The sequence below is a fragment of the Diceros bicornis genome, chromosome 7 (assembly GCF_020826845.1).
Source record: "Diceros bicornis minor isolate mBicDic1 chromosome 7, mDicBic1.mat.cur, whole genome shotgun sequence".
Lineage (NCBI taxonomy): Eukaryota > Metazoa > Chordata > Mammalia > Perissodactyla > Rhinocerotidae > Diceros > Diceros bicornis.
Window position 1 is genome coordinate 28143767 of NC_080746.1, and position 27997 is coordinate 28171763.

The 27997-nt window shown below is 38.5% G+C and overlaps 1 protein-coding gene across 3 annotated transcripts in view; it reads left to right on the forward strand.

Moving 5' to 3' along the window:
* The window catches only part of ALKBH8 (alkB homolog 8, tRNA methyltransferase), a 71789-nt gene extending 59495 nt beyond the window's left edge, over window positions 1–12294 (forward strand). For 2 of the 3 annotated variants that reach the window (XM_058545296.1, XM_058545297.1), the window contains exon 14: window positions 9555–12294. In XM_058545296.1, the coding sequence (XP_058401279.1) occupies window positions 9555–9695 (141 nt within the window). In that variant the 3' untranslated portion in view covers window positions 9696–12294. The remainder of the gene's footprint in view (window positions 1–9554) is intronic. The other variant, XM_058545298.1, reaches the window with a different exon arrangement.
* The last annotated feature ends 15703 nt before the right edge of the window (window positions 12295–27997 follow it).

The window sequence follows — 27997 nt, forward strand, 5'->3', positions numbered from 1 at the left end:
AATCCAGATGAGAGATGGTGATTGGCTTGTAAGAGTGTGGTAATTAATATTGGAGTTGATGAGAAATAGTAGGCTTTTGGGTATGTCATTTGAAGTAGAACCATCAGGATTTCTGATGGTTGGATGTGGTGTGTGGGAGAATAGAAGTCAATGATGTCTGCACACTCATGAGTGTGGAACTTTGCTGCAATTCTTAGTATCTGTCCTTTGGGCTGCCACCCTTTAGTTCAAATCCAATTTTGGTCTGCCCTTTGCTTCACCTCATTTCTTTTTAGGCATGGGTCCACCATGGTGCTGCCCTGAGCAAATCTCCCTGGTGATACATCTGTAAAAAACCCAGCAGGTACTTGGAGCTCAGATAGTCCATGCACTGCTGAGCAGTTGGATGTTCAATCAGTGTGTGAAAATAGAAATAAGCAGAATGCAGTGCAAGGATCGTGATCATAAATTCCTTTAGGGACCATTAGACCAAGATACACACATACATCCAGGGATTCAAAATCATTGTAAGCAATGGAAAGGCAGGTGATTGATGGTACTTTATTTTTAGTAAATCACTAAAGAGAAAATGCTTCTCCAAGAAGAGCCAGGTATACACAAGCATAACCTTCAAATGCCCTTTGCAGAAGCAAGAGGGAATAGATGGTGATGAAAAGAGGGAGTTAAGAGCTTTATTGTTGTCTTCCTTCCATAGTAGTTTTATTTACAGGTTCCAGAAAACCTGAAAAGCAAGTGTGAAAAAAAAAAGCCAGATATTCTGTCAGAGAGCAAAGTCTCATTGTCTTCACTCTTGCAAAAGCAATTGGAGTTTGTTATTGATTAATAAGAAATGGCAAATAAGCCTCTAATGCAATTTTTTTTTTTTTTTTTGTGAGGAAGATCAGCCCTGAGCTAACATCCGTGCCAATCCTCCTCTTTTTGCTGAGGAAGACCGGCTCTGAGCTAACATCTATTGCCAATCCTCCTCCTTTTTTTCTTCCCCAAAGCCCCAGTAGATAGTTGTATGTCATAGTTGCACATCCTTCTAGTTGCTGTATGTGGGACGCGGCCTCAGCATGGCCGGAGAAGCAGTGCCTTGGTGCGTGCTCGGGATCCGAACCCCGGGCCGCCAGTAGCGGAGCGCGCGCACTTAACTGCTAAGCCACCAGGCAGGCCCCTAATGCAATTTTAAAGAATGTTCACTCTGGCTTTTGTAGTTTCCAGCAAGGAAAATAGGACAGTTAAAGAAATAAAAGCCTTTAGAAGCTGTTTTAAAGTATCAGCATGAAGAGCTAAGAGAGCTATGTAGAGTTAAGGAAGGAGTTCTTAACCTGTGGTCCATGAATAGTCTTCAGAGGGTTTATGAATGACCCATAATTGTTTATAAAACTTTGTGGGCAGGTGCACGTGTACATCTTCCTTGGGAGAGGGTTCATATTTTTTCCAAAAAAAGTTCAAACTCACAAACTATAGACTCCAAGCTTATATAAGCTCCCTTGCTTATAGTCATGAAATTTAAAGGCAACCCCAAAGTCTAAGGACCAGAGGCACTGATAAACTAAGATGTAAAGGTGCCCCCAGGATTTGTGTAGCATGCAAAGCTTCCAAACATGTGTGGCAGGGGTGTGTGTGTGTGTGTGTGTGTACGTGTGTAGGGGGTAGTATATCTGGATGATTATTACTTGACTCAGTCCTTGATCTAGCCTTTTGGATACATATTTGGATTCTATGTGGAAAAAAGACTTTAAGTGAAAACTAAAAGTGTATGTGGTTATATTCCTTAATTTGTGATCAACTTTGGGCAGGGATAGGAAAGTCAAGATAGATGATATCGGGGATTTTCCTACAGAAAACTCTCTTTTTTCTCTTGGACAGCAAACAAAAGAAACCAGACTAATAAGTCTCCTTGTTAAGTAGAGCAATTGAACCAATAGTAATGAAACCCCCACACTTTCAGGCAGACCAGTGGAAACATTAAGCCAATTAAAAAAACCCCATTCCACAGATTGTTACTGGTTGCTGGACTGTATAGTCAGAAGACTGGTGGTATAGGATTATCTTTGATCTGTTGTACTGTCACTGTGACCAGGAGAATGGAGTGCTGATTGGCTCAGGCCTGGGTTTTGTGCAGTTCTCTGCACCTAATGCTGTAGCCAGAGGAATGGGATACCTTGATTGGCTTAAGACAATCAGGGCCCTCTTGTGTATCTTTAGGTAGCATCAGTACTATACAAACTATAGGATTGAGAATGGGGAGAAGGTTTCCCAAAGGAAATTTGACCTATACTAACCAGAATGGCAACGGATGCTGGGCTGCAAACCACAAGGATTTTACCATTGCTCTGGATCCCCTCTAAAAAAAAAGGGGATCCTTTTTTCCAAGTAGCAGCCAGAGAGACTTCAGTGCCACGCAGAGCAATGATGACAGCAGGCGTAGGGTTAGCAGCAGGGAACCTCCAAGGAGATCTCAAATTTGTGAGAAGACTCCAGCATCCTTGAAGAGCCATGTGGTCATTCTTCTCTGAAATCACAGTGGGAACTGCTGCCAACAAACTGGGATCCCAAGTGCAATGGGGATAATTGAATTCCTGGGTGGCAGGGGCTAAGTGTCTACACTTAAGCACCAAAGGCAAGGTGGATGTGGTTACCATAAAGGACAGCACAGTCAAAGCAGCAGTCAGAATAGTCTGACGCCCAGAGACCTACGATGCTGGCTAGTTGAGTATAGCATCCTAGAAGACAATTAGATGAGAATCTACTAAATTTTAACTTGATCAGTATAAGCAGAAAACTTATAGTGTAAGTCTAATTTGAATCATCGAAACAGAGTCATGGCCTCCCAATCAATTCCCATATGTGAACCAGTATACAGATCCAGAACCCCTTGAATGAAAGGGAGCCTGGGTCCCTTGAGGAAGGCCCCTGGTACACTGCTAAAAATTTATGCTGTTAATCTTTCTCCCAGCCTTCCTCAAAGGGACATACAGCCTTCATCCAGGTGACTGTCCATTGGGAAAAAGGAAACAGTCAGACCTTTTGGGGCTTATTGGATACTGGCTCTGAACTGACACTAATTCTGGGAGACCCAAGACATCACTGTGGTCCAACAGTAAGAACAGGGGCTTATGGAGGTCAGGTAATCAATGGAGTTTTAGCTCAGGTCCGTCTCACAGTGGGCCCAGTGGGTCCCCGAACCCATCTTGTGGTTATTTCCCCAGTTCCAGTATGAATAATTGGAATAGAATACTCAGCAACTGCTAGATCCCTGCATTGGTTCCCTGACTTGTGGTGTAAGGGCTATTATTGTAGGAAAGGCCAAGTGGAAGCCACTAGAACTGCCTCCCTAAGGAAAATAGTAAACCAGAAGCAATACCACATTCCTGAAGGTGAGAGAGATTAGTGCTACCATCAAGAACTTAAAGGAGGCAAGGGTGGTGATTCCTACCATATCCCCATTCAACTCACCTTTTTGGCTGGTATAGAAAACAGATGATCTTGGAGAATGATGATCTTATCATTAACTTAACCGGATGGTAACTGCAATTGCAGCTGCTGTTTCAGATGTGGTTTAATTGCTTGAGCAAATTAACACATCCCCTGCTACCTGGTTTGCAGCTGGATTAACTACCAAAATACATTTCCAACTCCTTTTATTTTTTCTTAGATTAGCTAAATGACTGTATTATTTGAGTAGTTCAAAATATTTAATATTTAATTTAGTATTTAATATTTAATTTAGCTCTTTTAATGAAATGAGGAGCAAGCCACGTTTTGGATTCTTGATCTGTACTTGAATACAAAGCTTAACGCTGAAATTGTTCTTTAACACTGAAATTGCGATTTACTTAGCAGCAAGTAGCAGCTCCTCAAGGACTCACAAAGGCACAACCTCATAACTAGGAATTCAACTTCCCAGGCCTCTCCAGCCGTTATTAATTACGCCCTGCCCTGAACTCCATACCACGTACAGCCTGTACCTCTAAATTTAGTACTGTGAATTGATGATGTTTTGTGCTGTTCACAATCATTTCTTGCATTTGAGGTCACCAAGTCCTGCTGATTCCTACTCCTAAGTATTCATGCATTGATTTCTCCCCTGCTGTAAGCCTCACTTCTCTCTGATTTTCTACACTGCTGCCAGAATGAGTTTTATAAAATCTGAAGATGTTTCTCCTTAATTGAACTCTGTCAGTGACTTTCAATTCCTAGTAATGAAATCCAAACACCTGTAAATAACTGATGTGACTCTTCATAACTTCCCTCTCAATTCTCTCTGCTCCTGACCTCACACCCAGGGCTCCATTCATACCAAATTATTTGCTGCTTTCCATGCATGCCTCATACTTTCCCTGTATTGTTCACTGATTCTTGTTCTTCCTGCTGCCAAGATGTCCTTCTCTGTTATTTTCACATACTCAAATCTTATCCATTATTTAAAACCTACTTTAAATGTTATCTCCTCCATAAACCTTTTCCCCATTCCCCCAGATGGGAATAATTTCTTTTTCTTCTGATTTCCAAAAAATTTAATCTGGGATGCTTATGTTTATTCCTTTGTACTTTATTATATTCATTTGTGTATATGCATTATCTTCTTTATTTTAGAATGTAAGCTCGCTAAGAACCCTGCTGATATATAGTAGGGAATTAATAATTATTTGTTGCAAGAATGTCATATTAGAGCTAAAGTTTGAGAAGGAAATATTAATGAATTTGATATTTATTATATCAAATGTATCAAGTTTAATCATCTCCCAAGATACTTACAGGTATGTAAAAAAAAATAATCTGGTATGATAGATAGTAATGGGATAAGAACTATATCATGCTCTCAGGTTTTAAAAGAGGATACATTGTCACTCTTAGTGCTTGCATCATTCATTGGTTGGTTCAATATGCAACAAATAATTATTGAATGCCTGCTATGGGCCAGGCCCTGTGCTGGTCCTGGATAACACACTTGCCTTCCTGAAGGTTACAGTACTGTGAGAAGGACAAACAATAAACAAGTTAATATGCAAATTACAAATTCTGACAAGTGTCCCAAAGAAATAAATTGGATTTGCTGATAGAGAATAAAAGCAGGAGAGCTCCTACAGAATGAAGGGGCTACCAAAAAAGTAAATGCATTTTTAGCTTAAAAATTTTAATAAGTAATATAGTCACATGGTTCAAAACTTTTAAAATACAAAACGCTATTTAATGGCTTCATCACTGAGTAGCTTTTCACTGAAAACCTTTTCATTATTTTTAAATTTTTGAATTCTGTAAGTGTATTACCTATTCAACACCTGGCATGCAAATGCCCAATTCCCAGCATCTTGCTGTTTCCAATTGTGGTAGCAAATAGCTCCCAGTGATCCCTGCCTTTTGGTATTCATGCCTTTGTATAATCCCTTCCCTTTGTATGTGGGCTGGACCTAGGAACTTGCTTCTGACAAATACAATACAGCAAAAGTGATGGGATCTCAATTCCATGATTAGGTTGCAGAAGACTGACTTCTGTCTTGCTAGCAGACTCTATTTTCTTCTTGGCTAGCATGCTTTGGTGATGCCATCTTCCGTGTGGGAGAGGCCACATGGCAAGGAACTGAGGGCGAACTTGGCCAACGGTCAGTGAGGAACTAAGGTCCTTAGTCCAAAAACCCTTGAGGAACTGATGCTGCCAACAACCACTGAATGAGTTTGGAAGTAGAATCTTCCCATCGAGGCTTCAGGTGAGACTGCAGATGCTGGATTGACACGTTGATGGCAGCCTTGTGAGAGACAGTGAGGCAGAGGACCCAGCAAAGCTGTGCTCAGATCTCTGATACATAGAAACTGAGATAGTAACTGTATATTGTTTTAAGCTACTAAGTTTTGGGGTAATTTGTTACGCAGAGGTAGATAACTAATACATCAATCTTTAGCTATTACAAAAATACGTATCTACAGCCATAAGCTTTTATATACATCAATAAATTTGTATATACATCAATAATATATCTATAGGATCAACTCTAAAATGTGGGATTGCCAGGTCAAAGGGAATGTGCATTTGTAAATTTGTTTGATCTTTTCATATTACTCATCAAAGAATTCTTACCAATTTACAATCCCACTGGCATTATGTGGTAATATCTCCCCATCTAAATTTGTTATTAAAATATTGGAATTTTGCCAGTCTGATAGGTAGAAAATCATAGGTCAGAGTATTTAATTTGCATTTCTGTTATGAGTGAGGTTGAACATATTTTCATGTGTTGTCATTTATAATTCATTTTCTGTGAATTGTCTGTTCTTGTCTTTTGACCATTTTTCTATTGACTTGTTAAGTTTTTCCATATTGATTTTTATATTTGTGATATAAATTGTGACTATGTTTTCCAGCTTCTTGCCTTTTTACTTTGCTTATGGTATAGTTAGCCATATATGGGGCTTTGATGACAATCTTTTTTTAATAGTTTTGAATTTTGAATCAAACATAAAAATTTTTCCCATCTCAAGATATTAAGGAATTGTCCCATGTCTTCTCCTCCATTCCTACCCCATACTTAAATTTTAGTAATCTTTGGCTTTTTTATATTTAAATATTTGATCCATTTGGAGTTTATCTTAGTGCATAGTGTAACATAAGGATCAAATTTATTCATTTATTCCAGATGGCTACTGTTGACCCAATACCATTTGTTAAAGTGTTTTATATTTGTCCCACTGATTTGAAATGCCACATTTACGATATATTGATCTTCTATATATAGTTGGATATATTTCTATCTATAAATAGAAATATATCTTTCTATATGCTTTCTAATTTGTTTCATTATTTCTCTGTCTACACATGTACTAGTCCATAAAGTTGTTTTTTTGTGTGTGAGGAAGATTGTCCCTGAGCTAACTTCTGTTGCCCATCTTCCTCTGTTTGCTTGAGGACAATTGTCCCTGAGCTAACATGTGTGCCAATCTTCCTCTATTTTTTGTACATGGGACGCCACCACAGCATGGCTTGATAAGCGATTGTAGGTCCGTGCCTGGGATCCAAACCCATGAAGCCCATGCTGAAGCAGAGCATGTGAACTTAACCACTACACCACCAGGCTGGCCCCCCATAAAGTTTTAATTTTGAAGATTTATAATATCTGGCAAGTCTAGTCACCTTGCCCCTACCCAACAATTTCTCTTCTTCAGTTTCTTCTGTCTTTTTTTTTATGTGAACTTCTGAATCATCTTTTCTAATTTAAAAAACTTGTTGGTATTTTTATTTGGATTGCGGTAAATTTATATATTAACTTAGGAAAAGTTGGTTTTTTATGATGTTGAGTCCTCTAATGCAAGAACATGGTATGTATTTTAACTAGTCATTTTGTGTGTGTGTGTATGATCTTTAATTTTTGTGTACTAATTTTGTACCTTCCAGTTATAATACCTCCAGTACAATGTTAAACAATAGTGGACATAGTGATTATCTTTACCTTATTCTTAACCTGAGTGGAAATGATTCTTGTGATTTCCATTAAGCATGCTGCTGGTTTTGAGGCTGAAAGGGCTGAAATTTTATTGTAGTATCTAGTCTATTCCTATTTTATTGAGTTTTTTTTAAACAAGAATTTTGTTAATTTTTTAAATCCTATTTTAGCATCCAAAGATATGAATGTAATTATTTTTCCTTATATCTATTATCTGACAAATTATATTAAGAGATGTTTTAATGTTGAATTATTTTTTAAAAAATTTTCAGGTGAACCCCACTTGGTCCTGTTGTACTTTTTCTTTTCATGGGCTAATATTTTAATCAGGATTTTTCACTGACATTCATAAATGAGAATTGTTTGTAGTTTTCTTTTATCTGCAGTCTTTGTCAGATTTTAGTATCCATGTTATATTCTCTTCATAATAACAATTTGGAAGTTTTCTCTCCACTCCCTCTCTTCCCTCCACCTCATTCCTCAAGCTCTAAGATAGTTAAATAGCATTGGAATAATCTGCTCCTTATAGGGTTTGTGGAATTCTTTCATGAAGGAATCTGGGCCTTTTTATTTTATTTATTTGATTTGTTGGGGGGGGGTTAGCTCTTTGACAAATTTTCTATTTCTTCTGTGGAAATATAATTAGATTTTCTACCTCTTCTGGAGTCAGATATTATATTTTAGAACATTATTCCTTTTACCCAGATTTTCATAATTGTTTGCACAGAGTCCAGTTGAACAAAATGGTCTTTTATGATTCTTTTAACTTTCTTTTCCTGTGATTACTTTTTCTTATCTTGTGTTTCTGTATTTTCTCCCATTGTCACTTGATTCAGTTAGTAGTTTGTCTAACTTTCTCTCCAAAGAATTAGCTATTAGATTTATTCCTTAATACTTTTAAAAAAAATTTTCTAACTCATTAATATTCTTCTTTCTGCTGTCCCTTTTGAGATAGATGCTTAATTCATTTATTTTTATTTTCCTCTTATATTGATATAAGTTTTCCTTTTTCCTGTAAGCTCTTCTCTAGGTTCTGATAATGTCATGTTTTCATCATCGAGTTTAAGAAATCTGGCAACTTTCATTGGTATTTCCTTTTTGATCAAAGAGTTACTTACATAAATGACCTTTAAATTTTCTAGGCACAATGGAAACTTTTATTTTCTGATTTTCTAATTCATTTTTTTAAATTCCCTAATTTTCCTACTCTTACTGCATTTGTGATCAGAGAATGTTGTCTGTGCTGTTTCTACTTTTAATAATTTATTGAGACTTGGTTTGTGGCCTAACATATGGTTAGTTTTAGTGAATGTCTGAATATCTGAAAAGAAAGTGTTTATTTTGGGGAGTATAAAGTTAGATATATATCAATCAGATCTGCCTTACTTATCATCCTATTTGAGAACTTTTTTTCGTTACTTTCCAAATTTGATTAAAGCTAGTCCTAGCTTCTTTATACCAAGATTACTAGGAAGTCCAATATCAGTAAAAGTAGCCTGTTTAAGGGTTGCCTTTTATATAAGTCAGGGTCCCAGCAAACAGCACAGATGACACACTCAAATTAGGTAATAGGGGACTGTTTACAAAAGTGTGGGCAGGGGCCGGCCCCATGGCTTAGCGGTTAAGTGCGCCTGCTCTGCTACTGGCGGCCCGGGTTCGGATCCCGGGCACGCACCGACGCACCGCTTCTCCAGCCATGCTGAGGCCGCGTCCCACATACAGCAACTAGAAGGATGTGCAACTATGACATACAACTATCTACTGGGGCTTTGGGGGAAAAAAAGGAGGAGGATTGGCAATAGATGTTAGCTCAGAGCCGGTCTTCCTCAGCAAAAGGTGGAGGAATGGATGGATGGATTAGCATGGATGTTAGCTCAGGGCTGATGTTCCTCACAAAAAAAATAATAAAATAAATAAATAAACAAAATTAAAAAAAAAAAAAAAAGTGTGGGCAAAGTTAAAGGAAACCATCAGAGAGAGGTGAAGCACCCCAGGCTGGCAACAGTAGCTGTAGGAGAGGGCTGACTGACAGGAGCTGTGGCCTTTGATAAAAGAAGACAGACATTTTAATCTGCAGCCATACAGGTAGGAAGTCAGGGGAATAAATGCACCTATTTCTCTCTTTTCCAGGCCCCAGCCTGTGTCTCTCACTGGGTGACCCCAAGAGGAAACCAGAATGCAAAGGAGCCCAGTGATACAGTCCGTAAAAGTCAGCTTCCTGGGGCACGGAGTAGGGCAAAAAAGGTGTGGAGTGGATTTCCCCACACCTGAATGACAACTAACTCCCTTTTGGCCCGAAACCCACAAGTTAATTAGTTTCCTACTTCCCTTTCCAAGGAAGTAAAAGGCCTGGGTACCATTTTGGAAGTGGAGAAAATTCTTTTCAGAGAGAAAGACACAGCACTAAGTAATTTACCAATACCAATGCCCTGTCAGCTTATACGAGGTATTATTGTTATTACTGCTCAGACCCTTCTGACCTTCCTCGGAAAACAGGATTCTGAGAGGTGGGAAGGGGAGAAGAGAGACGTTCTTTGAGCTCTAAAGTCAAGTAGTGGTCAAGAGAATTGAGAACCCCTACTCTATTTTAAAATTCAGTTTAAACTACACACAAGGGCTCATCCGATACAGTGTACTATCCTCTGTCTACGTAGTGCTACGTAGATGAGGGAATATTCCCTTAAGGAATGAAGAATCTACATGCCTCCAGTCAGAGAATAACCTTTATAAAAATCCTGCTTGAAAAATGAATAGACCCAAGTAATCTTGAACTACACAAAGTTCACACAAGCAAGCGAGGATATTGGCGACGTATTTGACCTGCATAAGACATTTCATGCCAAATTGGCCAAATGGCAGTTTTTATCTTGGGTGATACCAAAAGGACATCTTCAGAATGTCAGGGCTGTGAAACAGTATCTTTTAAAATACTGGCAACTTTTCCCACAGAAGCAGGTGGTCCTGTTTCTAATCTAGGCGGATGTTTTTTCCAGGCAACCTTAATTGCCCTCATCAACTGAACAAAATGTCAGTGAAGAGTCTCTCATGAGGGAAATTTGGTTTGAAAACTCCAAGCCAAATGAGTTCCTCCAAGGCCCTCTGAAATAAGAAGTGCTACAAGTGACCTATATGCCTCCCAGAGGAGACGTACAAAACAAGCACACCTGTCACAATTCAGAGGGAGGAGGTCTGCACTGACCACAAAGCGAACATCTGGTCAACCCAATATCTGCTAGTCTGGAAAACCAACAGATGTGGTTTTAAGAAGCAACTTTCACAATTACAGAGAAAATGCTCTTGGGCACAAGGGCTGTGATCTATACCAGCCAAAAAATGCTTTCCCCTCTATTGATTCTTAATTGTTGTTGAATTATCATTTTACATGGGTAATATGGCCCTTCGGAGGTTTTCCCACAATCTCCATATGGTGTGTAATCACCTAGAGCAGTTTTTCTCAAAATGTGGCCCCTTATCACCTACATAGGAATCACCGGGCAGTGCCTGATGGAAATTCAGGTTTCTGGGCCTGTGCAGCCAGATGAACTAGAATCTCTGAGGCTGTGTGTGCATTTTGACAGGCTCCCTAGATGATTGTGCACTTTAACAGTAAAGGGGGATTAGATTCTGTTTCTGTTTTAAATATTTCCAACAAGATCACCGGGCTCAGGAGACCCAGGCTCAGGTTGCAACTTTGTCATTTACCAACTGTGTGAGCTTGGGGAAAAAACTCACATATACTCCCTGAGCCAGAGTTTCTTCATCCATAACTTGGGGGAGATAAAACCTCAATTATATAGCAAGTAGAAAAAGATTAGAGGATAGATTCATGGAAGAACTTTGTGAACTGCAAAGACCTAAATAAATGATAATTGGTTATAACAATAAGAGATTGTGTACAATCTGGAACAAATTGGTGTAGGAATTTAGAGAAAGGCTGAGGTAACACTTGGCTAGGGTAACCAAAGAAGCAAGTCATGGAAGGAGTGGCGTCTTAGCTGCACTTTGAAGAATGGGTATGGACTTTAATAGGTGTAAATGGTGAGGGAATTACAAAAAGTGAAAGCAGAAATGCACACACCTGCATTTTCAGTCTGGTTTGACTAGAGGTTCTCTACCTTCCTACACATCAAAATCACCTGAGGAGCCTTTTAAAAATAAAGAGGTCTGGGACAGGACACACCGCAGCCAGTTAAACAAGAATCTCTGAGAACTGGGGTTAGGCCTCGCCAAGTGATTCTAATGAGCAGCCTGGGTTGAGAACTCCTGTTCTAGGTGGTGGTGTCTGCATGGAAGAGAGGAGAATGGGAGATGAGTCTGGAGAGAGAGGTGGGGTTAAGAATACAAAGGGCTTCAAATGTTAGTTAAGGAAAGTGGAACTTAGGAGCAGAGTCCTAATAGTTTTCTGAGCAGCAGAGTGATTAAATTAAAGCAGCAATTCGGGAAGATTAATCTGGTAGAGGTGTACAGAATGGGCTGGAGTGGGAGGAGGAAAGGCAGAACAGGGTGCCAGGAGACTAGTTAGGAGGCTAGCAGAGTAGTCCATGAATGATGTGCAAGTCAAACATATAAACTTCTCTTAGGAGAAAATTAGATCAGAAAAATGAATTTCTTCTTTAAGGAAATGTGCGGCTTCAAAGCAGTGTAGTGCTTGACAGCTAGATTAAAGGTTAAGGAAAAGGTGTCACCATGAATGTATTTTTGGTTCCTTTACAGTCTAATAATTGATCTGTAACCTCCTAACTTAAAAAGAAAATAAGATAATTCTTCTAGCACTCAGAAACCTGATGGTTTACGGCCTTTGAATTGTTTCAAATGCTTCTTAAACATTGTTCAGATAAGTATACTTCAGGAAACAATAGTAAATGTGAAAATTAAAGGTGATTTTAAAATTTGTTGGTTGAGTTAAAGAAAATCTAAAAACTTACTAAGCTTTTCTTAAAGGGGCAGCATATTCATAACTTCTGAGTTCCATTTGTCTTTGTTGTGTTCAATGAACAACTCATCACAGTAGAGATAAAAAATGATTTGAGAAGTTTTCCTGAATCTTAAACAGTTCAGAAAAGTTTTCTTTGCTTAACTGGCTCTGACAATGAAATGATAAGAAACTGAAGTGGTTGGGTAGCAGTGGGAAGGAAAAGGAAGAAATGGTTGTGAAAATCCTACAAAAGAAGATTTAGCAACTACTTTGACAAGTCAGAGCAAGAGCAAAAGAGCATAGTTGGTGTCCTTGAGAAGTCCAGGTATTTGAAGGAGACCTCATTGGCTATTGGGAAAGATAAATCCAGTGTCAGTTACTCCTGAGTTTGAGGTGTCACCCTCCCTTCCTCCTTTCCACATCTGTCTCTTCTTCTTTCTTGGGCCAGGTAGAGAAGATAAACCTAAAGATTAAAATTTTATTGCCCTCTAGGAAACTAACAAATTTTGTGTCTAATTTAGCAGTCTTATTTCGGCATTTCTTTCCTAACAGACTATAAATATCGGTAGTTCACATACTCCTGGAACCAGTGATCTTGTCCTCCGGCTGGTTCTTTCATTAATAGGTTGAGTAAAACTTGGTCTGAGTATTTTGTATTGTAGTATCTGACTGTTAGTAACTCCAATCTGTAAATATAGTCACAGTTAGAAGACCTGTTTTATGTCAGCCAAGCTTTTTTTATGAAGCAGCATCTATGGGTCATAAGCATACCTAGGCCTTTGGCAGCTGTTGGTCTCCTACAGTTTACTGACTGATAGAAAGAAATTGCAAACTATCGTCATCCCCCAGTCCTGATCACCATGAGGACCTTGTCATTTTTCTTCAATGTTGAGAGCTATGGAAGCACCAAGAGGACTTTTTAATAGTTCTCTGGCACAGACAATTTCTGAAACTCTTCTTTCTTATAGAGCTGCATTGTCTAATATGGTAGGCACTAGCCACATGTGGCTATTTAAATTTAAATTATTTAAAATGAAATAAAATTTAAAAATTCAATTCCTCAGTTGGACCAGTCACATTTCAAATGCTCAATAGCCACAGATATAGAACATTTAATTTACATCATCACAAAAAGTTCTATTGGGCAGCACTGGTGTAGGAAATTTCAACCTTAAGTGAAAATGTACAATACAGCAGGCTACCACAATCTTGGGAGTATTTCTCTGGAAACCTGGCTCGAGGGATGAAAATATTAAAAAAGGCATCAGTATTCTACACCATGCCATGTTGTACTTTTCAAACTTTTCCCCCTTTGGTAAAAGCTATCTTTCGCAGTGACACTTGTTTACGAAAGCAACTGGATGTCAGCTGCAACGTGAGCTCTCAATCTGCATTACAACCATGTGAGCTAAGGCACTTTGAAGGGAAAGTGTGCTATATCCTAGCAAATAGGATGAGGTTTCCAGAACAGACTCCCTCAATAGTGGATATGATTGTTCTTATTAAATTCATTCTACTTATTTTCTAGAGATACATTGACACTGTGAGTTGTACAGGTTTTTGTGACCTGTAGGAAACAGTCATAAGAAATTAGGTAAAAGGAAAGTAATGCAGCCCTTGGCATTTTCCTTCGAGAAAATAGGTCATGATGAAAAATAAGCTAGTCTTAGGATATAAGCAGAAACCATAGAGAAGTGGTAGCACTCAAACCTCTGCATTATAACCCTCTTGGCATATGACTATATGTGGCACCACTGATATCCTTTCCCTTGGAGAGTTGCCTCTTTTGATGACAACCTTAGTGGGGATTGACCATGTTTACTTTGTGAGACATCTAGCACCTGCTCACTAATGGCACTCAATTAATATAACCTAATATAAAGTAGGGAGTTATAAAAGTTATTGCAGTTATAGAGCAATAAGAAGACTTGCTGCCTCTCAGGGCCTCCTACTTGAGGTGGAGGGTGCACTGGTGATTATTAAACTCCAAGTTTTGGCCTCAGGTTTGCAGGGCAACCAGAGTTGACCAGGAGCAGGGAACTGAGTCCCAGTACCCAAGGTCATAAGAGACTGGTTAAGTCCCTTTTGTTCCTGTATGATGGAAGACATCTCTTTTCAGAGACTAGACTTCGACAAATAACATTTGTTATATGTTCTTACTTGTAGTTCCAGGTACTCCCTTGTTAGGATTAAGGTTCTTAGGAGGTAGAGTTAGTCCTCAGAAGATGCATGTGGAATCCATAGAATAAAATGGAAATGGTGTCCCCTAGATTTGTGCCATGTGATGGCCTGGGAATCATAGCACAGGTAATTGAAGAGTTTTGAGGGACGTTTTTCTTATGCCGTGATAAGAATTGACAAAACATAAACGGTTCACATTTCTCTGGTGATTGCATGTCAGAGTCTCTGCTTTTTCCTTTGGGATGATGGCTAATGCTGGTTTTAGCTTTTTCCTTTTCTTGGCTCCCAAAGACTGTTCCCTTTCTATCACATGGTTTTTCCTCAGATGTAGATCACCTCAGCCCCAAGCAGGGACACTTTTTAAAAACATAATCTGCTCTGACCTGTTGTTGTAAGTAACCTAGATTGGACTAAAATGGAGATAGAAATATAAATATGTTCTCCACTATCTATCACTAGTTTCTATTTAGCATACAAATTATGTTTTATCCAAGATTAAAAGGGTTCAATCATTGCAAGGAATATTTTTTCTTCTTTGATGTTCTATTAAAGTTATACTCAACATCTCTGCCTTTTTATTGCGAAAGGCAATAGAAAGTAAATATTGGGTAATAATATTGATGTTGAAATCAGATTATCTTGGATTCTTCTATAACTTGATTTCTCTGTATTACCCATCTGTAAAATGAGAACAAAGATCGTACCTTCCTAATAGGATTCTTGGCATGGACAACACACTCAGTAAATATGAGCTCTTCTCCTCCCCCTCCCTCTCCTCTTCTTCTCTTTCTCCGCTTTCCCTATTGTCTCTCAAAGTTTTGATCAACTATTTTAGTATAAAATTATTTTCATTATGAAGTAAACAACCATGGTCCCCAAACATGTGAACACTGCAACAAATTGTCATCCAATAAATGTATTCTCTCATTTTTTCCTTTCTGCCTAGGTTGTTCTCTTTTTAGCATTTGGTTACTATAGCTCTCCACAAATTCAATTCCTCACTCCACATTATACCCCACTTCCACCCCTAATCCCACCATATGATCTTGTTACATGATGTCTCAAGCAGTCACAACAACTGACTCTTCAACAGATGCATGGGATTTTTCTATAGTAAGCATCTAATCTAAGTATCTAAGCCAAGACTGACTGGTCCCTGCCACTGAAGAGGTTTTTGTGATGTCTCCTCCTATGATTATAAAGCTCAGTGCTCAGGGAGAGCAGACTCATTTTAATAAAATTACAAGCACAGCATAACTAGCAAAGTAAAATCTACCGCTGGGGAAAATAATAGGGTTTCAAAGCATATGTGATTTAGGACAATGTTATATGGAAATATGACATTACTCCCTTCCATTACCATGGATAATTAACAGTTGATTGGTACTTAAAACACAATGAGCTTCATGCATGAGAAAATACAAATTCAGTTTGTTATTCCTTGTCTTCCTTGCTTAGAGGACTAAAAATCTGCTGACTGTAGGCTCAGTCAACCCAGGTCTTGAACCAGTGAAAGCCTCACCTGGCAAAACAGTAGAAGTCTCAAACCCACTGAGATGAGTGGGATCAATTGTCTTGACCCCTAGCCACACAATACACCAGCGTATCTGTTGAGTGGGGAGCACAGTGAATACTACTAGTTTCTACTGGGAGAAACTACTAAGAGCAGAGGATACGCCTACCTCCACGGAGAAACAACATTCTTAAGTCAACAAGATCAAGGAAGTTTAACCAATTCTGCTCTGATTAGGGCAGGTGTCAATGTCCAAGGGATTCAGGCCAAGGGGAAGACCATGGGGATTCTTAGTAATCTGGTAGGGATCAGTATCATATACATTGGGAGAGCCATTCAAAACAGTGTGAGAGATAACAAAAGCAGGGTCCAGCCCTAGGAAAGAGGCTGGCAGGTGAGGGAGATTCCAGAGCCCACCTCCAGCTAAGCTGAGACTCTGGACGGGTTCCAGTTCCTGAATCCAGCCCCAGATTTACCCTAACGGACAGAAAACCAGAAACTGGGGAGGATGGGCCACATGGAGTGGGATGCGAGGAAAGCATCCAGTGTGCCAGATTCACCTCCAGGAACACCAGATGCTGGGTGGAAAAGTAGTCACCTAATTCCCTAGTACATGAAGCACTCCCAATATTCTGCTAGTTTAGACTTTGGTTTAAATATTGTGTGGAGCCAAACTTGCCAGTGGCAGGCCTCCAGTGTTTACAGTAGACAGGATATGTCAGACGGAGAGAGAGTATTTTCAAAGCAGTTCTACTAAGGCAATGGACAATAATGAAAGAGTTCATCATAGTGACATCTCAAACCTTAAAAGCAATTATTAGTTAAAAAATCAATCAATTAAAATTAAATTAAACACATTAGCACTTAACTAATGTGGACCAGGTGAGGCGAAGGTGATCTTTGGACAGTATGGTCTCTAAATACAGGCTAGCTGCTTTGTATGATGCTCAACCAGAGAAACAGCGGTCTGTGCCAATTCTGGAGAGGGACTGGCATGGTAAACTTATTGAGAAATTGTTTTCTTAGTTTCCTACATGACTTATAAATGTGAATGTAATGAATCTAGCCAGCATACATGCCATAAAGATGAGGAAAAAAATGACTTACTGTGGCATCAGGTAATTGACAAGGTTATGATAAGGCCTCAGTGAAGTCTAAAAATAATTATTGCTGACATACACTGAGCACTTACAATTTTGAGGCATTGTTCTAAGGCTTATAGGTTTTAACTCATTTAATTCTCACAGATGTTCTATAAAGTATGTATGATCATTATCCGCACTTCACAGGTGAGGAACCAAGGCACGAAGCAGCTTATGTAAACTGACACAGCTAGTAAGTGGCAGAGTTAGTATTTAACCCAGGAAGTCTAGCTTTACAACTTGTACCTAATACCTTTAAATAATTACAGTAGTGGCTGGAAGACAGGGACTTTTAAATCTGTGTTATTGACTTCAGCACATTGTTAGAAAAGGCTCTTGGCTTTTCCTTGAACTCTACTTTCATCTAAAGATAGGCAGCCTTATATTGAAAATAATTAAGATTGGTTTAATGGTAGGGCCATATGATATATTATCCAAATTGGGACAGTTTCAAAAATAAAAAAAGGTGCTATTAGTAACTTCCCCAGGAAAACTGGAACATATGGTCATCCTATTTACAAGATATGTTTCAATCTCAAAGACATGCAGAGTACTGGTGAAGTTGCATATTACTGTACACATTACATATTAATACACGTATGTTACCATATATGGTTGTTTTCTCCAGACCATGTATGTATATTTTCTGGGTAATTTGAAGGATTTTCAAGGATGATCTTGACTGTGCTTGACATATGCCTTATACACAGATGATCGAATTTAGCCTCTATGGAATGTGACCTCACAATATAGATAGGTTAAGCATTTTCAAACAAGTTCTCTTATCTAGCAGGCTAGCCAATCTGTAGAAAAATGTTTTTGAGATATTTTGTACAAACTGATAACTTTTGATTTCCTTCAATAATTAGCATGAATTCTAAATAAATAAGGTTTAAAAAGAATGTTTTTAAACTATAAGTGGATTAATACATTTCTTTAAATAAATTTATCCGTTCACCAAATTTGTTGAGCTCCCACGTGCCAGGCACTTTGCTAGATGCTAGAGATACAGTAAGAAACAAACAAGCAGATAAACAATCAAGGTAATTTCAGGGAGAAATAAGTGCTCTAATGAAGATAAAATAGAGTGATATGATAGAGTAATTGGGGAGTAGTGTCAGGGAAGGAAAATTAGATTGTGTTGTCAGGGAAGGCTCAGGAAGCGAGACATTTGATCTGAGACATGAATGAGCAAAAGTTGCCGATCATGTAAGAGATCCTGGCAGAGGGAACACCAAGTGCAAAGGCCTCAGGAGGGAAAGAGAACAGAAAGGAGTGGCATGTGACTCAGGCACAGTAGTTGGGAGGAGAGGAGGGAGGAGATCAGCGAGAGAGGCAGTGAAGGGATAGCAGCAGTGCAGCTCCTACGCCCTGCACGTCTCCATCATCATTTCAAGACCAGATTTCAACATCTCATGGTCCCTTGAGCCGTGGCTGTCCTTAGTGAGGAATCGGACCGAATAATGTCAGGATCTGGAGGGAGGCAGGCCTCACCAGTCTGTATATCTCTTTCCACGGTGGCGGGGACAGGGCAGAGCAGACCCTGTGAGATGAATGCAGATGCAGGCCACTTTTGAGTGTGAGCCAGAGCATGGTGGGTGGCTCTGATCTTAGCTGTTAACAGTATTGGGTGGTCTTTCCCCTAGATTGGGTGATGGGGTGGGGGAACAAGAATGGCAACAAAAGAAGTAATAACATCTAGTCTTTAGTTTCCTGATATGCCCATTTCCTGTGATTCTTTCAGTAGAAGGGCTCATGGGTGCTTCGATAAAATGAACTTTCAAAGCCCTTCTGACGGATAGAGATGCAAGGTCGCTGTGTAAACCGTACAGAGTGGTTAGACAATATTTCATGCATGCTCTCTTGTATGCCTTTGGTACTGGGTGAGCAGGTGCAGCAGCCCCTCCAATCAAGTCTGCCCTGGCTGGTTACCCTGACCTGAGACGCACCAGCTGTGCAGTGTGCAGCCTCCCTAATAAAGTGAATCAAAACAATCTCCAAGAGGCCGTCACTGGTTTTGGTTGTAACCTACTCTGGAGTTTAAAAGATGGAATTCATAGCCTAGAAAAGTGAAAAGCATATGGCTTCTTCCAAATTCTTATTTTAGACATATAAGTCCAGCTACGTATCAGATCCCTTTCCTTGGATATACATGTTTCAGATATACCTGTTAGCCAGAGGCAAAAAGGAGAGGAAAATGGCTGATGCCAGTCTTCCTTTATCCACCTACGTGGGCCAACTGAATTAAGCATAACACCCAGCCTCCTGTGCAGCAACCTGTTTATTGGGGATGTGAAGAAGACAAACAAGGTGGGACCTTGGTCCCTTGGTGGGAGATAATCTCATAACTGGGGCATCTTTCCTCATGGTGATGGAAACTCCTCTTGTACCTAGGCTCAAGCAGCACTAGACCTTCAACTTCTTTAGATGTTTGAAAAAACGAGCCCAGGAGGAGAGTCAGGTGTCAGAATGCCATTCAGAGTTAGAATTCTTCCAAGGTTGCCATATCAGAAGAAGGAATCATTCAAATTCACTCCTAGCTAGTTTGTTAGACGTGGGGGCAGTCAGTTCACCTGTTCTTTTCCCTTGAATGTGCTGTGTTTTCTTGTGTCTCTATACATTTAGTGACACTGTGCTGTCTGCCTAGAAGGCACCTCTTCTTCTCCCTCCCATCCCTTACCCTGCCAACTTGTACAGGTATTTCAAGATTTAGTTTAGGGTTACTGCCTATGGGAAGCCTTTTCAGAAATCTCACCACTGGACTAGGAGCATCCCTACCCCAGCCCCACCATCTGCAGTCCTAATTACCCCAGGGATTGCTCTATCAGAACCACATGCCTAGAAATTCATTCAACAAACATGTATTTACGGTAGACACTGTTTTAGGCACTGAAGCAAAAATAGACTAAAATCCCTGCTCTAATAAAACTTATTTTTGGTGAGGGAAAACAGGCCATAAATGAATGAATAAATTCTTATAATAGGATACTGTGCAGCTGTAAGAAGGAATCAGGAAGAGATATATATCTTGCAATGAAGTGATCTCCAGGATGTATTATTTATCTGGCAAAAATCTGGCTTTGGTCAATTGCTTCTGTGTAATGTCACTTAACCTGTTTCTCTAGCTAGATCTCTAGTTAGATCTAGTTTGGATTGAATTCATTTTTTTTTTGTTTTTTGTTTTTGGCAAAAATGCCTCGTCAGCGATACTGTGTACTTCCTATTGTATCACATCATAAGGGACATAATGTCTGACATGCTTCTTTTTGTGCCCATGGTTTTACAAGGAAACTAAAAAAGGATAACCAAAGCCTAATAAAAATGATTACCTATAGGGGAGTGAGGGAACAGGGATATAAATAAGACTTCTCTGAGTGTGTCTTCTTGAAACTGTATAAATATTTACATAATTTACATACTTACATAAAGAGCATTCCAGGCTGAGGGAATAGCATGTGCTCATGCCTGGTCTGTTCAAGGAAGAGCAAGGAGGTTAGTGAGTAATTTCTGGTTTACTTGTTTGCCTTCCCTGCTAGACTGGAAGCTTTTGAAGACAGGGCCAATGGCTTTCATCTTTGCAGTCTCAGCTTTTATATAGTGCCTGGCACGTACTCTATGCTTGATACATGTTTGCTGAATAAATGAGTAAAATGTTGTTTGAATCCAATCATTCAGTGTCCTGGACAAGGGGGAGAAAAAAGAAGAGTGAGACACGCTTGGAACCTCATTGCCATAAAATCATGATTCTATAATTTTCCTTGTTCATCTTCTCTGATGAATCAGAGCAAGATTAGAAAGTCTCTAAAACAGGATAACTGAAGCAAAATAAAAATATCAACATGCTATTAAAGATCTTCAACGTACATGGAAAGCCACAAGCCACACTGCTCTTTGGAAAATAACACTTCAGAGCCATCTTTCTTTTTATTAGGTATACCTGCATTTACTATTACAACTATTTAAAGGCAACAATTTAGTAAAAACAAAACATAAAAACTTACCTTATAAATAAATAAGATAAAAAAATTAAAGAAAAATTTTAAAATAAGTAAAATTAAAATTATAAACAAATACATAATAATAAATTAATTTAAAATTAGCAAATCATTAAAATCATAAAAAATAATTGAAATGCATAAATAAATTTATTTCCTAGGTGAGAATAAAATTAACATCTCAGTCCTCTGATCTTGAGCCCTCTGTGTCCACATGTGCATACACGTACATCATCCCTACCTGCTAGCCTACTGTACAGGGACTGAAGAAGAGCTGAATGAGGTGGGACCTAAGGGTCACTGTTGTTCTTTCAGTTTCTCTCTGCCTGCATTGAGGCACCTAATTTAATGCGTAAAATATGTGCAGAATAAAGGAAAGGGAACATTTTATTGGCCTCTGAAGGGTTGGAGATGCATATTTAGAGTTTCTGGATATAGGAGACTGGTTAAAGAAAGGTGAAGGAAGATCCCTTCTTTCCGTTAGAATCTAAGCTCAGTAAGGGCAGGGGTCCTCAAGCCCCAGGGCTTAGCAGAGCATTTGATATATCGGTGCTCAGTAAATACTGAAGTTCTGAATGAATTCAGTGCATCCATTGGTGGCACTCGTCTATATTATCCTGCCTCATTATGTTTTATTCTGCTGTGAAGAAGGGAAGAAGAAAAATCAGGAGCCTCTAGGGGTGATCTGGGATGAGGGAACTCATTTTCTTCAAAAATCAATTTCCTCCTCTTTGAAATTATGGGACCAGATTATCTTTAAAGTTCTTTCCATCTCTAATTGACAGGTTATCAAAGCACCCACTTAGTACCTCTGTAATCATCCTCTCAAGTTGATGATGGAGAAACCAACACATTGTAGCAATGCATGAAAATTAACAACCATAAGCCATGTAAATGTCTAATGAAAGGGCTAATAAAATTCTTACACCAGTGTTGTCTAATAGAACTTTCTGTGATGATGGAAATGTCCTATGTCTGCACTCTCTAATATGCAGCCACTGGCAACATGTGGCTATTGAGAATTGAAATGTGGCTAGTGTGATTGAGAAACTGAGTTTTACATTTTATCCAATTTTAATTCATTTAAATTAAAATAGGCACATCTGATGAGTGGCTACCAGAGTGTTAGTTCCTCCATTAAAGCCTAAATTCCTTAAAGGCAGCAGTTATGTTTTTATAAGTCATCTTTGTTTTCCCAGAGCCTAGAATGGAATGGAACAGAATGACTGGCAGAAACATTAGTCTGGGAAGGCTTACTAGTGAAAGTAATTCTTGAAAAAGAGAAAAAGGAGTGCTTCTGTAGTGAAAGATTAAACAAATCTGAATTCAATGAAGAAAAGACTTATTTAGAATTGCCATGTGCCAGACACTGTGTGAGGGACTGGGGATAAAAGGTAAATTTGACATGATCTCTGCTGTATAGGGCTGTGTGTCCAGGCGGGGAGATATATACAAAAGTAAATAATGACAATGATGTGTCAAGTGTTTGTGGTAGGGACTGCTAATTATTCCCTAATATCTATTCCACCTTCTACCTTTTATTTATAGAAACTCCATATCTTTGCTCAGCTAGGAACTACATTTTCTGGACTCTCCTGCAGCTAGTTGCCATGAAACTAAAATTCTAGCCAATAGGATATGGACAAAATGATATATGCAACTTTGGGATCCCATCTATATAAAGAAACTGCTTGTCTGCCATGTGCTCATTCACTCTTCTTGTGGGCTGAAATTCAGATGTGGTGGTGCTGGGCCAGCTTTGACCTTGTAGATGAGGACAGTACCCCAGAGGCTGGGCAAGCAACAAGGAACCTTGGCCTCTGGATGATGGAGGAGGGCCCCTGTCTCTAACTACCCTCCTACAGTTGGACCAGTATACAACAGAGCATTAACTTTTGTCTCACTTGAGCTGCTATATTTTTGGATCCATTTTTCACAGAAGCTTAGCCTGTATCAGAATAAATACAGTGATATGACAGAGGAAAGGAAAAGTGGTAAGCAAATATTCCAATCCTGTGGGATGAGACACATTCATTTGAAGAAGTGGTTTTTAGCTGATTCTTGAAAGCATGGATTGAATCAGTGATTATATGTAAAAACAATACCAATAAAATATCTTGTTTCTAAAGTTCTGAATACTGAAAATGAAATTTAAAAATCTCTACCTAAGCTTTATATTTGATATAGACAGCAGCTGTCAAATTTTACTCAGAAAAAAAATATGAGCTCTTTGATGCCAAAAGACCAGCATTTCATAGGCTGTATGTAGTCTTTAAGAAGGAAAAGGTACCACTGTGGTCATTTTGCTGCTGTAACTCTTTTTTTTTTTTTTATAATTTTATTTATTTATTTTTTCCCCCAAAGCCCCAGTAGATAGTTGTATGTCATAGTTGCACATCCTTCTAGTTGCTGTATGTGGGACACGGCCTCAGCACGGCCGGAGAAGCGGTATGTCAGTGTGCGCCCGGGATCCGAACCCGGGCCGCCAGCAGCAGAGCGCGACCGCTTAACCGTTAAGCCACCGGGCCGGCCTCTGCTACTGTAACTCATTGTTGTGATAAATGCCAGCCCCAAAGAACTTGCACTAAGGAAATATAACAAAGTAATAACACGAGAAGAAGAATCACTTTTGCCCCTAATAACTGAGCCCTCATTCTCCATCCAGTGCCTGGTTCTAGAACATGTGTTGTAATTATCTTAGAGAAACATAGATTAGATATAATCATCTGTTGAGGGTGGTCATATTAAAATGGAACAAACATACCATAATGTCCAGTCATTTAAATTTTGAGCCTAAGCAATCAAATTTTATAGGCTTTTTCTGTGACTCATAATTTTATTTTTTATCATGCAAATCTGCCAAGTGGATTTTACAATGTGAAACTCATTTGGCATGATTAAGATTGATTTACTCATTTCTGAGTCTATTAAAAAGTAGTAGAAAAAATCTGGGGAATGACTTGTTCATGGTGGACCCCTTCAGATGTTTGTAGAATACGTAAATGAATGATTTACTTTGTTAAAATTATTATGAGACCATTTTCACTCATTGACAAGCAAGAAACGACTCAATAAAGGCTAAGTTTCTCATTTGTCACTGAGAGGCAATGTAGAATAGTGGTTAAGCACACACACAGGAGAGATAGACTATCTCAATTCAACGTGTGGCTCTATAATTTACTAGCTATGTGAACTCTGAAAATTAACATTTCTATGCCTTAGTTTCTCATCTGAAAAATAAGTATTATCATAATAACGGCTATAGCACAGGGTGGTGTTAAGGATTAAGTGAATTTATTTTTATAAAGTACTTAGATCAGTGCCTGGTACATGTTAAGTTGTATATGTGTTTGGTTACTAAGCTACATGCAGGAGCTAGGATTTTGAAAATGCTAATAGAAACAAATGATGTTTCCGTGTGGTATGGAAGGTATAAGGCAGGAATGCTCAATCAGAAGCTTACATCCCCAGGGGGCATATCAGAATCTCTAGCCTTAGACAGTTTGAAGAATTATATTTAATATATGCAAATTTAATATCATAACATATTTCCGTGTTTGGAAAACTTAATCTAGTTTTTAAAAATATGGACTATAGAAAATAAAATGAGACAGTATCCTCAGCAAGCTATTTTGTAGATATTGACAAACTGATTCTAAATTTTATAGAGAAAGAAAAAAGGCCTCAAATAGTTAACACGATATTGAAGAAGAACAAAGTTGGAGGACTCACATTACCCAATTTCAAGATTTACTATAAAACTAGAGTAATCAGAGTAAAACTACAGACAGTATGATTTTGGTGAAAGAATAGATCTGTGGATCAGTGGAACAGAATAGAGATCCCAGAAATAACCCACACAAATATAGTCAATGATCTTTAAAAAAGGATCAAATGCAATTCAATTAAGAAAGGATAATTTTTTCAATAGATGGTGCTGGAAGAATTGAAAGACCATATGCAAAAAATGAACCTAGACACAGACCTTTCAGCTTTCACAAAAATTAACTCAAACTATATCATAAACCTAAATGTAAAGTGCAAAAGTATAAATTTCTAGAAGGAAACATAGGAGAAAAATCTATGTGACCTTGGGCTTGGTAATGAATTTTTTTAGATATGACACCAAAAGCCCAATCCATGAAAGAAAAAATTAATAAGTTGGACTTTATTAGAATTAAAAAATTCTGCTTTCTGAAAGACATTGTGAAGAGAATGAAAAGACAAACCACAGGCTGGGAGAAAATATTTACAAAACACATGTCTGATAAAGGGCTTCTATCCAAAATGTACAAAGAACTCTTAAAACTCAACAGTAAGAAAACAAACAGCTGAACAGACACTTTACTAGTCCAGCAATTCCACTCCTAGGTATTACCCAACTGATTTGAAAACTTACGTCCCCACAAAAACTTACATGTGAATTATAGTAGCTTTATTCATAATTGTCAAAAACTAGAAGCAATCAAGATGTCCTTTGATAGATGATTATATACATAATTGATGATACATCCATACAATGGAATATTATTCAGTGATATAGGGAAATGAGCTGTCAAGACATGAAAACACATGGATGAACCTTAAATTCATATTGCTCAGTAAAAGAAGTCAGTCTATAAAGGCTACACACTGTATGATTCCAATTATTTGACATTCTGGAAAAGGCAAAACCATAGAGACAGTAAAAAGAGCAGTGATTGCCAGTGGTTTGAGGGGAAATGGGAGGATGAATAGATGAAACACAGGGGATATTTCAGGGTAGTGAAACTATTCTTTATGGTATTCTAATGGTGGATACATGACCTCGTGCCTTTGTCAAAACCCATAAAACTGTACAGCACAAAAGTGAACTTTAATGTGTGCAAAATTTTAAAAAATCATATAAGAGGTGTAGGTATCCAAGGATGAAATGCAGAACGACACACACTGTGTTACAAATGTAGGAAACAACCTCACTGACGGGGGTGGGGAAAAAAGCACTGACTTAAGTAACTGGAAATAAATGGAATCTGTAAGACTAAAGTAAAAGACACTGCACATAAGCACTGTTCTCTAGTTGATAAACTGGAACTGAACAATTAAGTAAATGGGTGGCAGATGGTGGGAGCCAGGTTTCTCATTGCTGGAGTGAGAATTTACAGATCAGCAAAGGGAGGAGGCAAGAATGATGTATGTGGTAATAGAGTTGGTAACATCAGTATGAACTCATGTTTATCTTAATATAGCTACAGATGGTCAAATATAGAAATATTTATAGATGTGTATGCACATGGCTTAGTATATGTATAAACATATTCGTCTTTGCTTCATCAGTTGAGGGGGCCTGGAAAGAATGACACTACAGTAGCAATAGGCACACCTTACACTCAGATTTTGGTTTCTACTACCATTCTCCAGTAAAAGGAACCAGAGCTTTTTGGAGAAATGATCGATCCTAGAACTGGGGCAGGGAATATACAAGATGACCCTGGAGCATCTTGTCACGCCAAAAAGTAAGGGAGTGCTAAAACAAAACAAAACCCCACAATGATGAGGGCATGTAAGAGGGACACAGGAGCCAACTGAAAGAGCTCCCAATATCCAACGGTGGAACAGTTTGAATAAGAAAATAACATAGTATTGGATTTAACTGAAAACATACAATAAATATCCATGAGTCCACATTGATAGAAATAAATAAATAAATAGGCGAGAAGAGACAAAACTTTGATGGAGAAGAATTCCAAATAATTGATGTAGATACTCCACCCTGAAGGAGGTCAGCATAAACCCCTACTCCTTACATGTGGGCTGCAGATAATGACTTTCTTCCAAAGAGTATAGTCTTCAAAGGGAGAGAAAAAAAGAGCAACTTCATAGTGCAGACGCCTGACAAATACTACCTCGGACAGGTGATCAAGGTTAACATCCTCAATGATGATCATTTTGATAGCATCCTTGATATAATGTGGTGAGAATTCCATTTTACCTCTGTAGTCTTCCTTCCCAGAGCCCATAACCCAGTCTAATCATGAGAAAAATCCCAATTGAGGGGCATTCTACAAAAATATCTGACCAGTATTCCTTAAAACTGTAAGGGTCTCAACTGTAAAAGTCTGAGAAACTGTCATAGCCAAGAAAAGCCTAAGGAGACATGATGACTACATGTAATGTGATAAACTGGCTGGGATCCTGGAACAGAAAAAGGACATTAGGTAAAAAAGGACATTAGGTAAAAAATTAATTAGGACATTAAATAAAGTATGGACTTTAGCAATACTACTGTAAGATGTTAATAATAGGGGAGACTGGTTGTGGGGTAGATGGGAACTCCCTGTACTATTCTTGCAATTTTTCTGTAAATCTAAAACTGTTCTAAAAATAGTTTACGAAATAAACAAACAAAATGTGACTATCTTTTTGTCCAGTGGGGAATCAGAGAAGGTAAGATGAGAGAGCATTTCTGAGTGATGTCTAAAATTAACATGGAATGTAAAACGAATGTGAATGTGTGATGCAATTTATATTGCGTTTCCTATAGCATGTAACAGATATACTATAAACTATAGTAATTAAAATAGGATGCTATGGCATCAGGAATAGAGTTGTCAATTGGACAGACTCCAGAAATAGCCCCATATACATAGGATGTGATATACCCATACACATGGGTATGTGATAAAAGTACCATTTCAAATCAGTGTGGAAATAATAAAGCAAATCAATAAATGATGTTGGGACTTTTAGATATCCATGGAAAAAATGTTAATATCCTGTGCAGATATGATTAGCTGTCTACCAAATCTTTTTGCTCTTCCTAGTATAGATTTTTAACTGGGAACTGG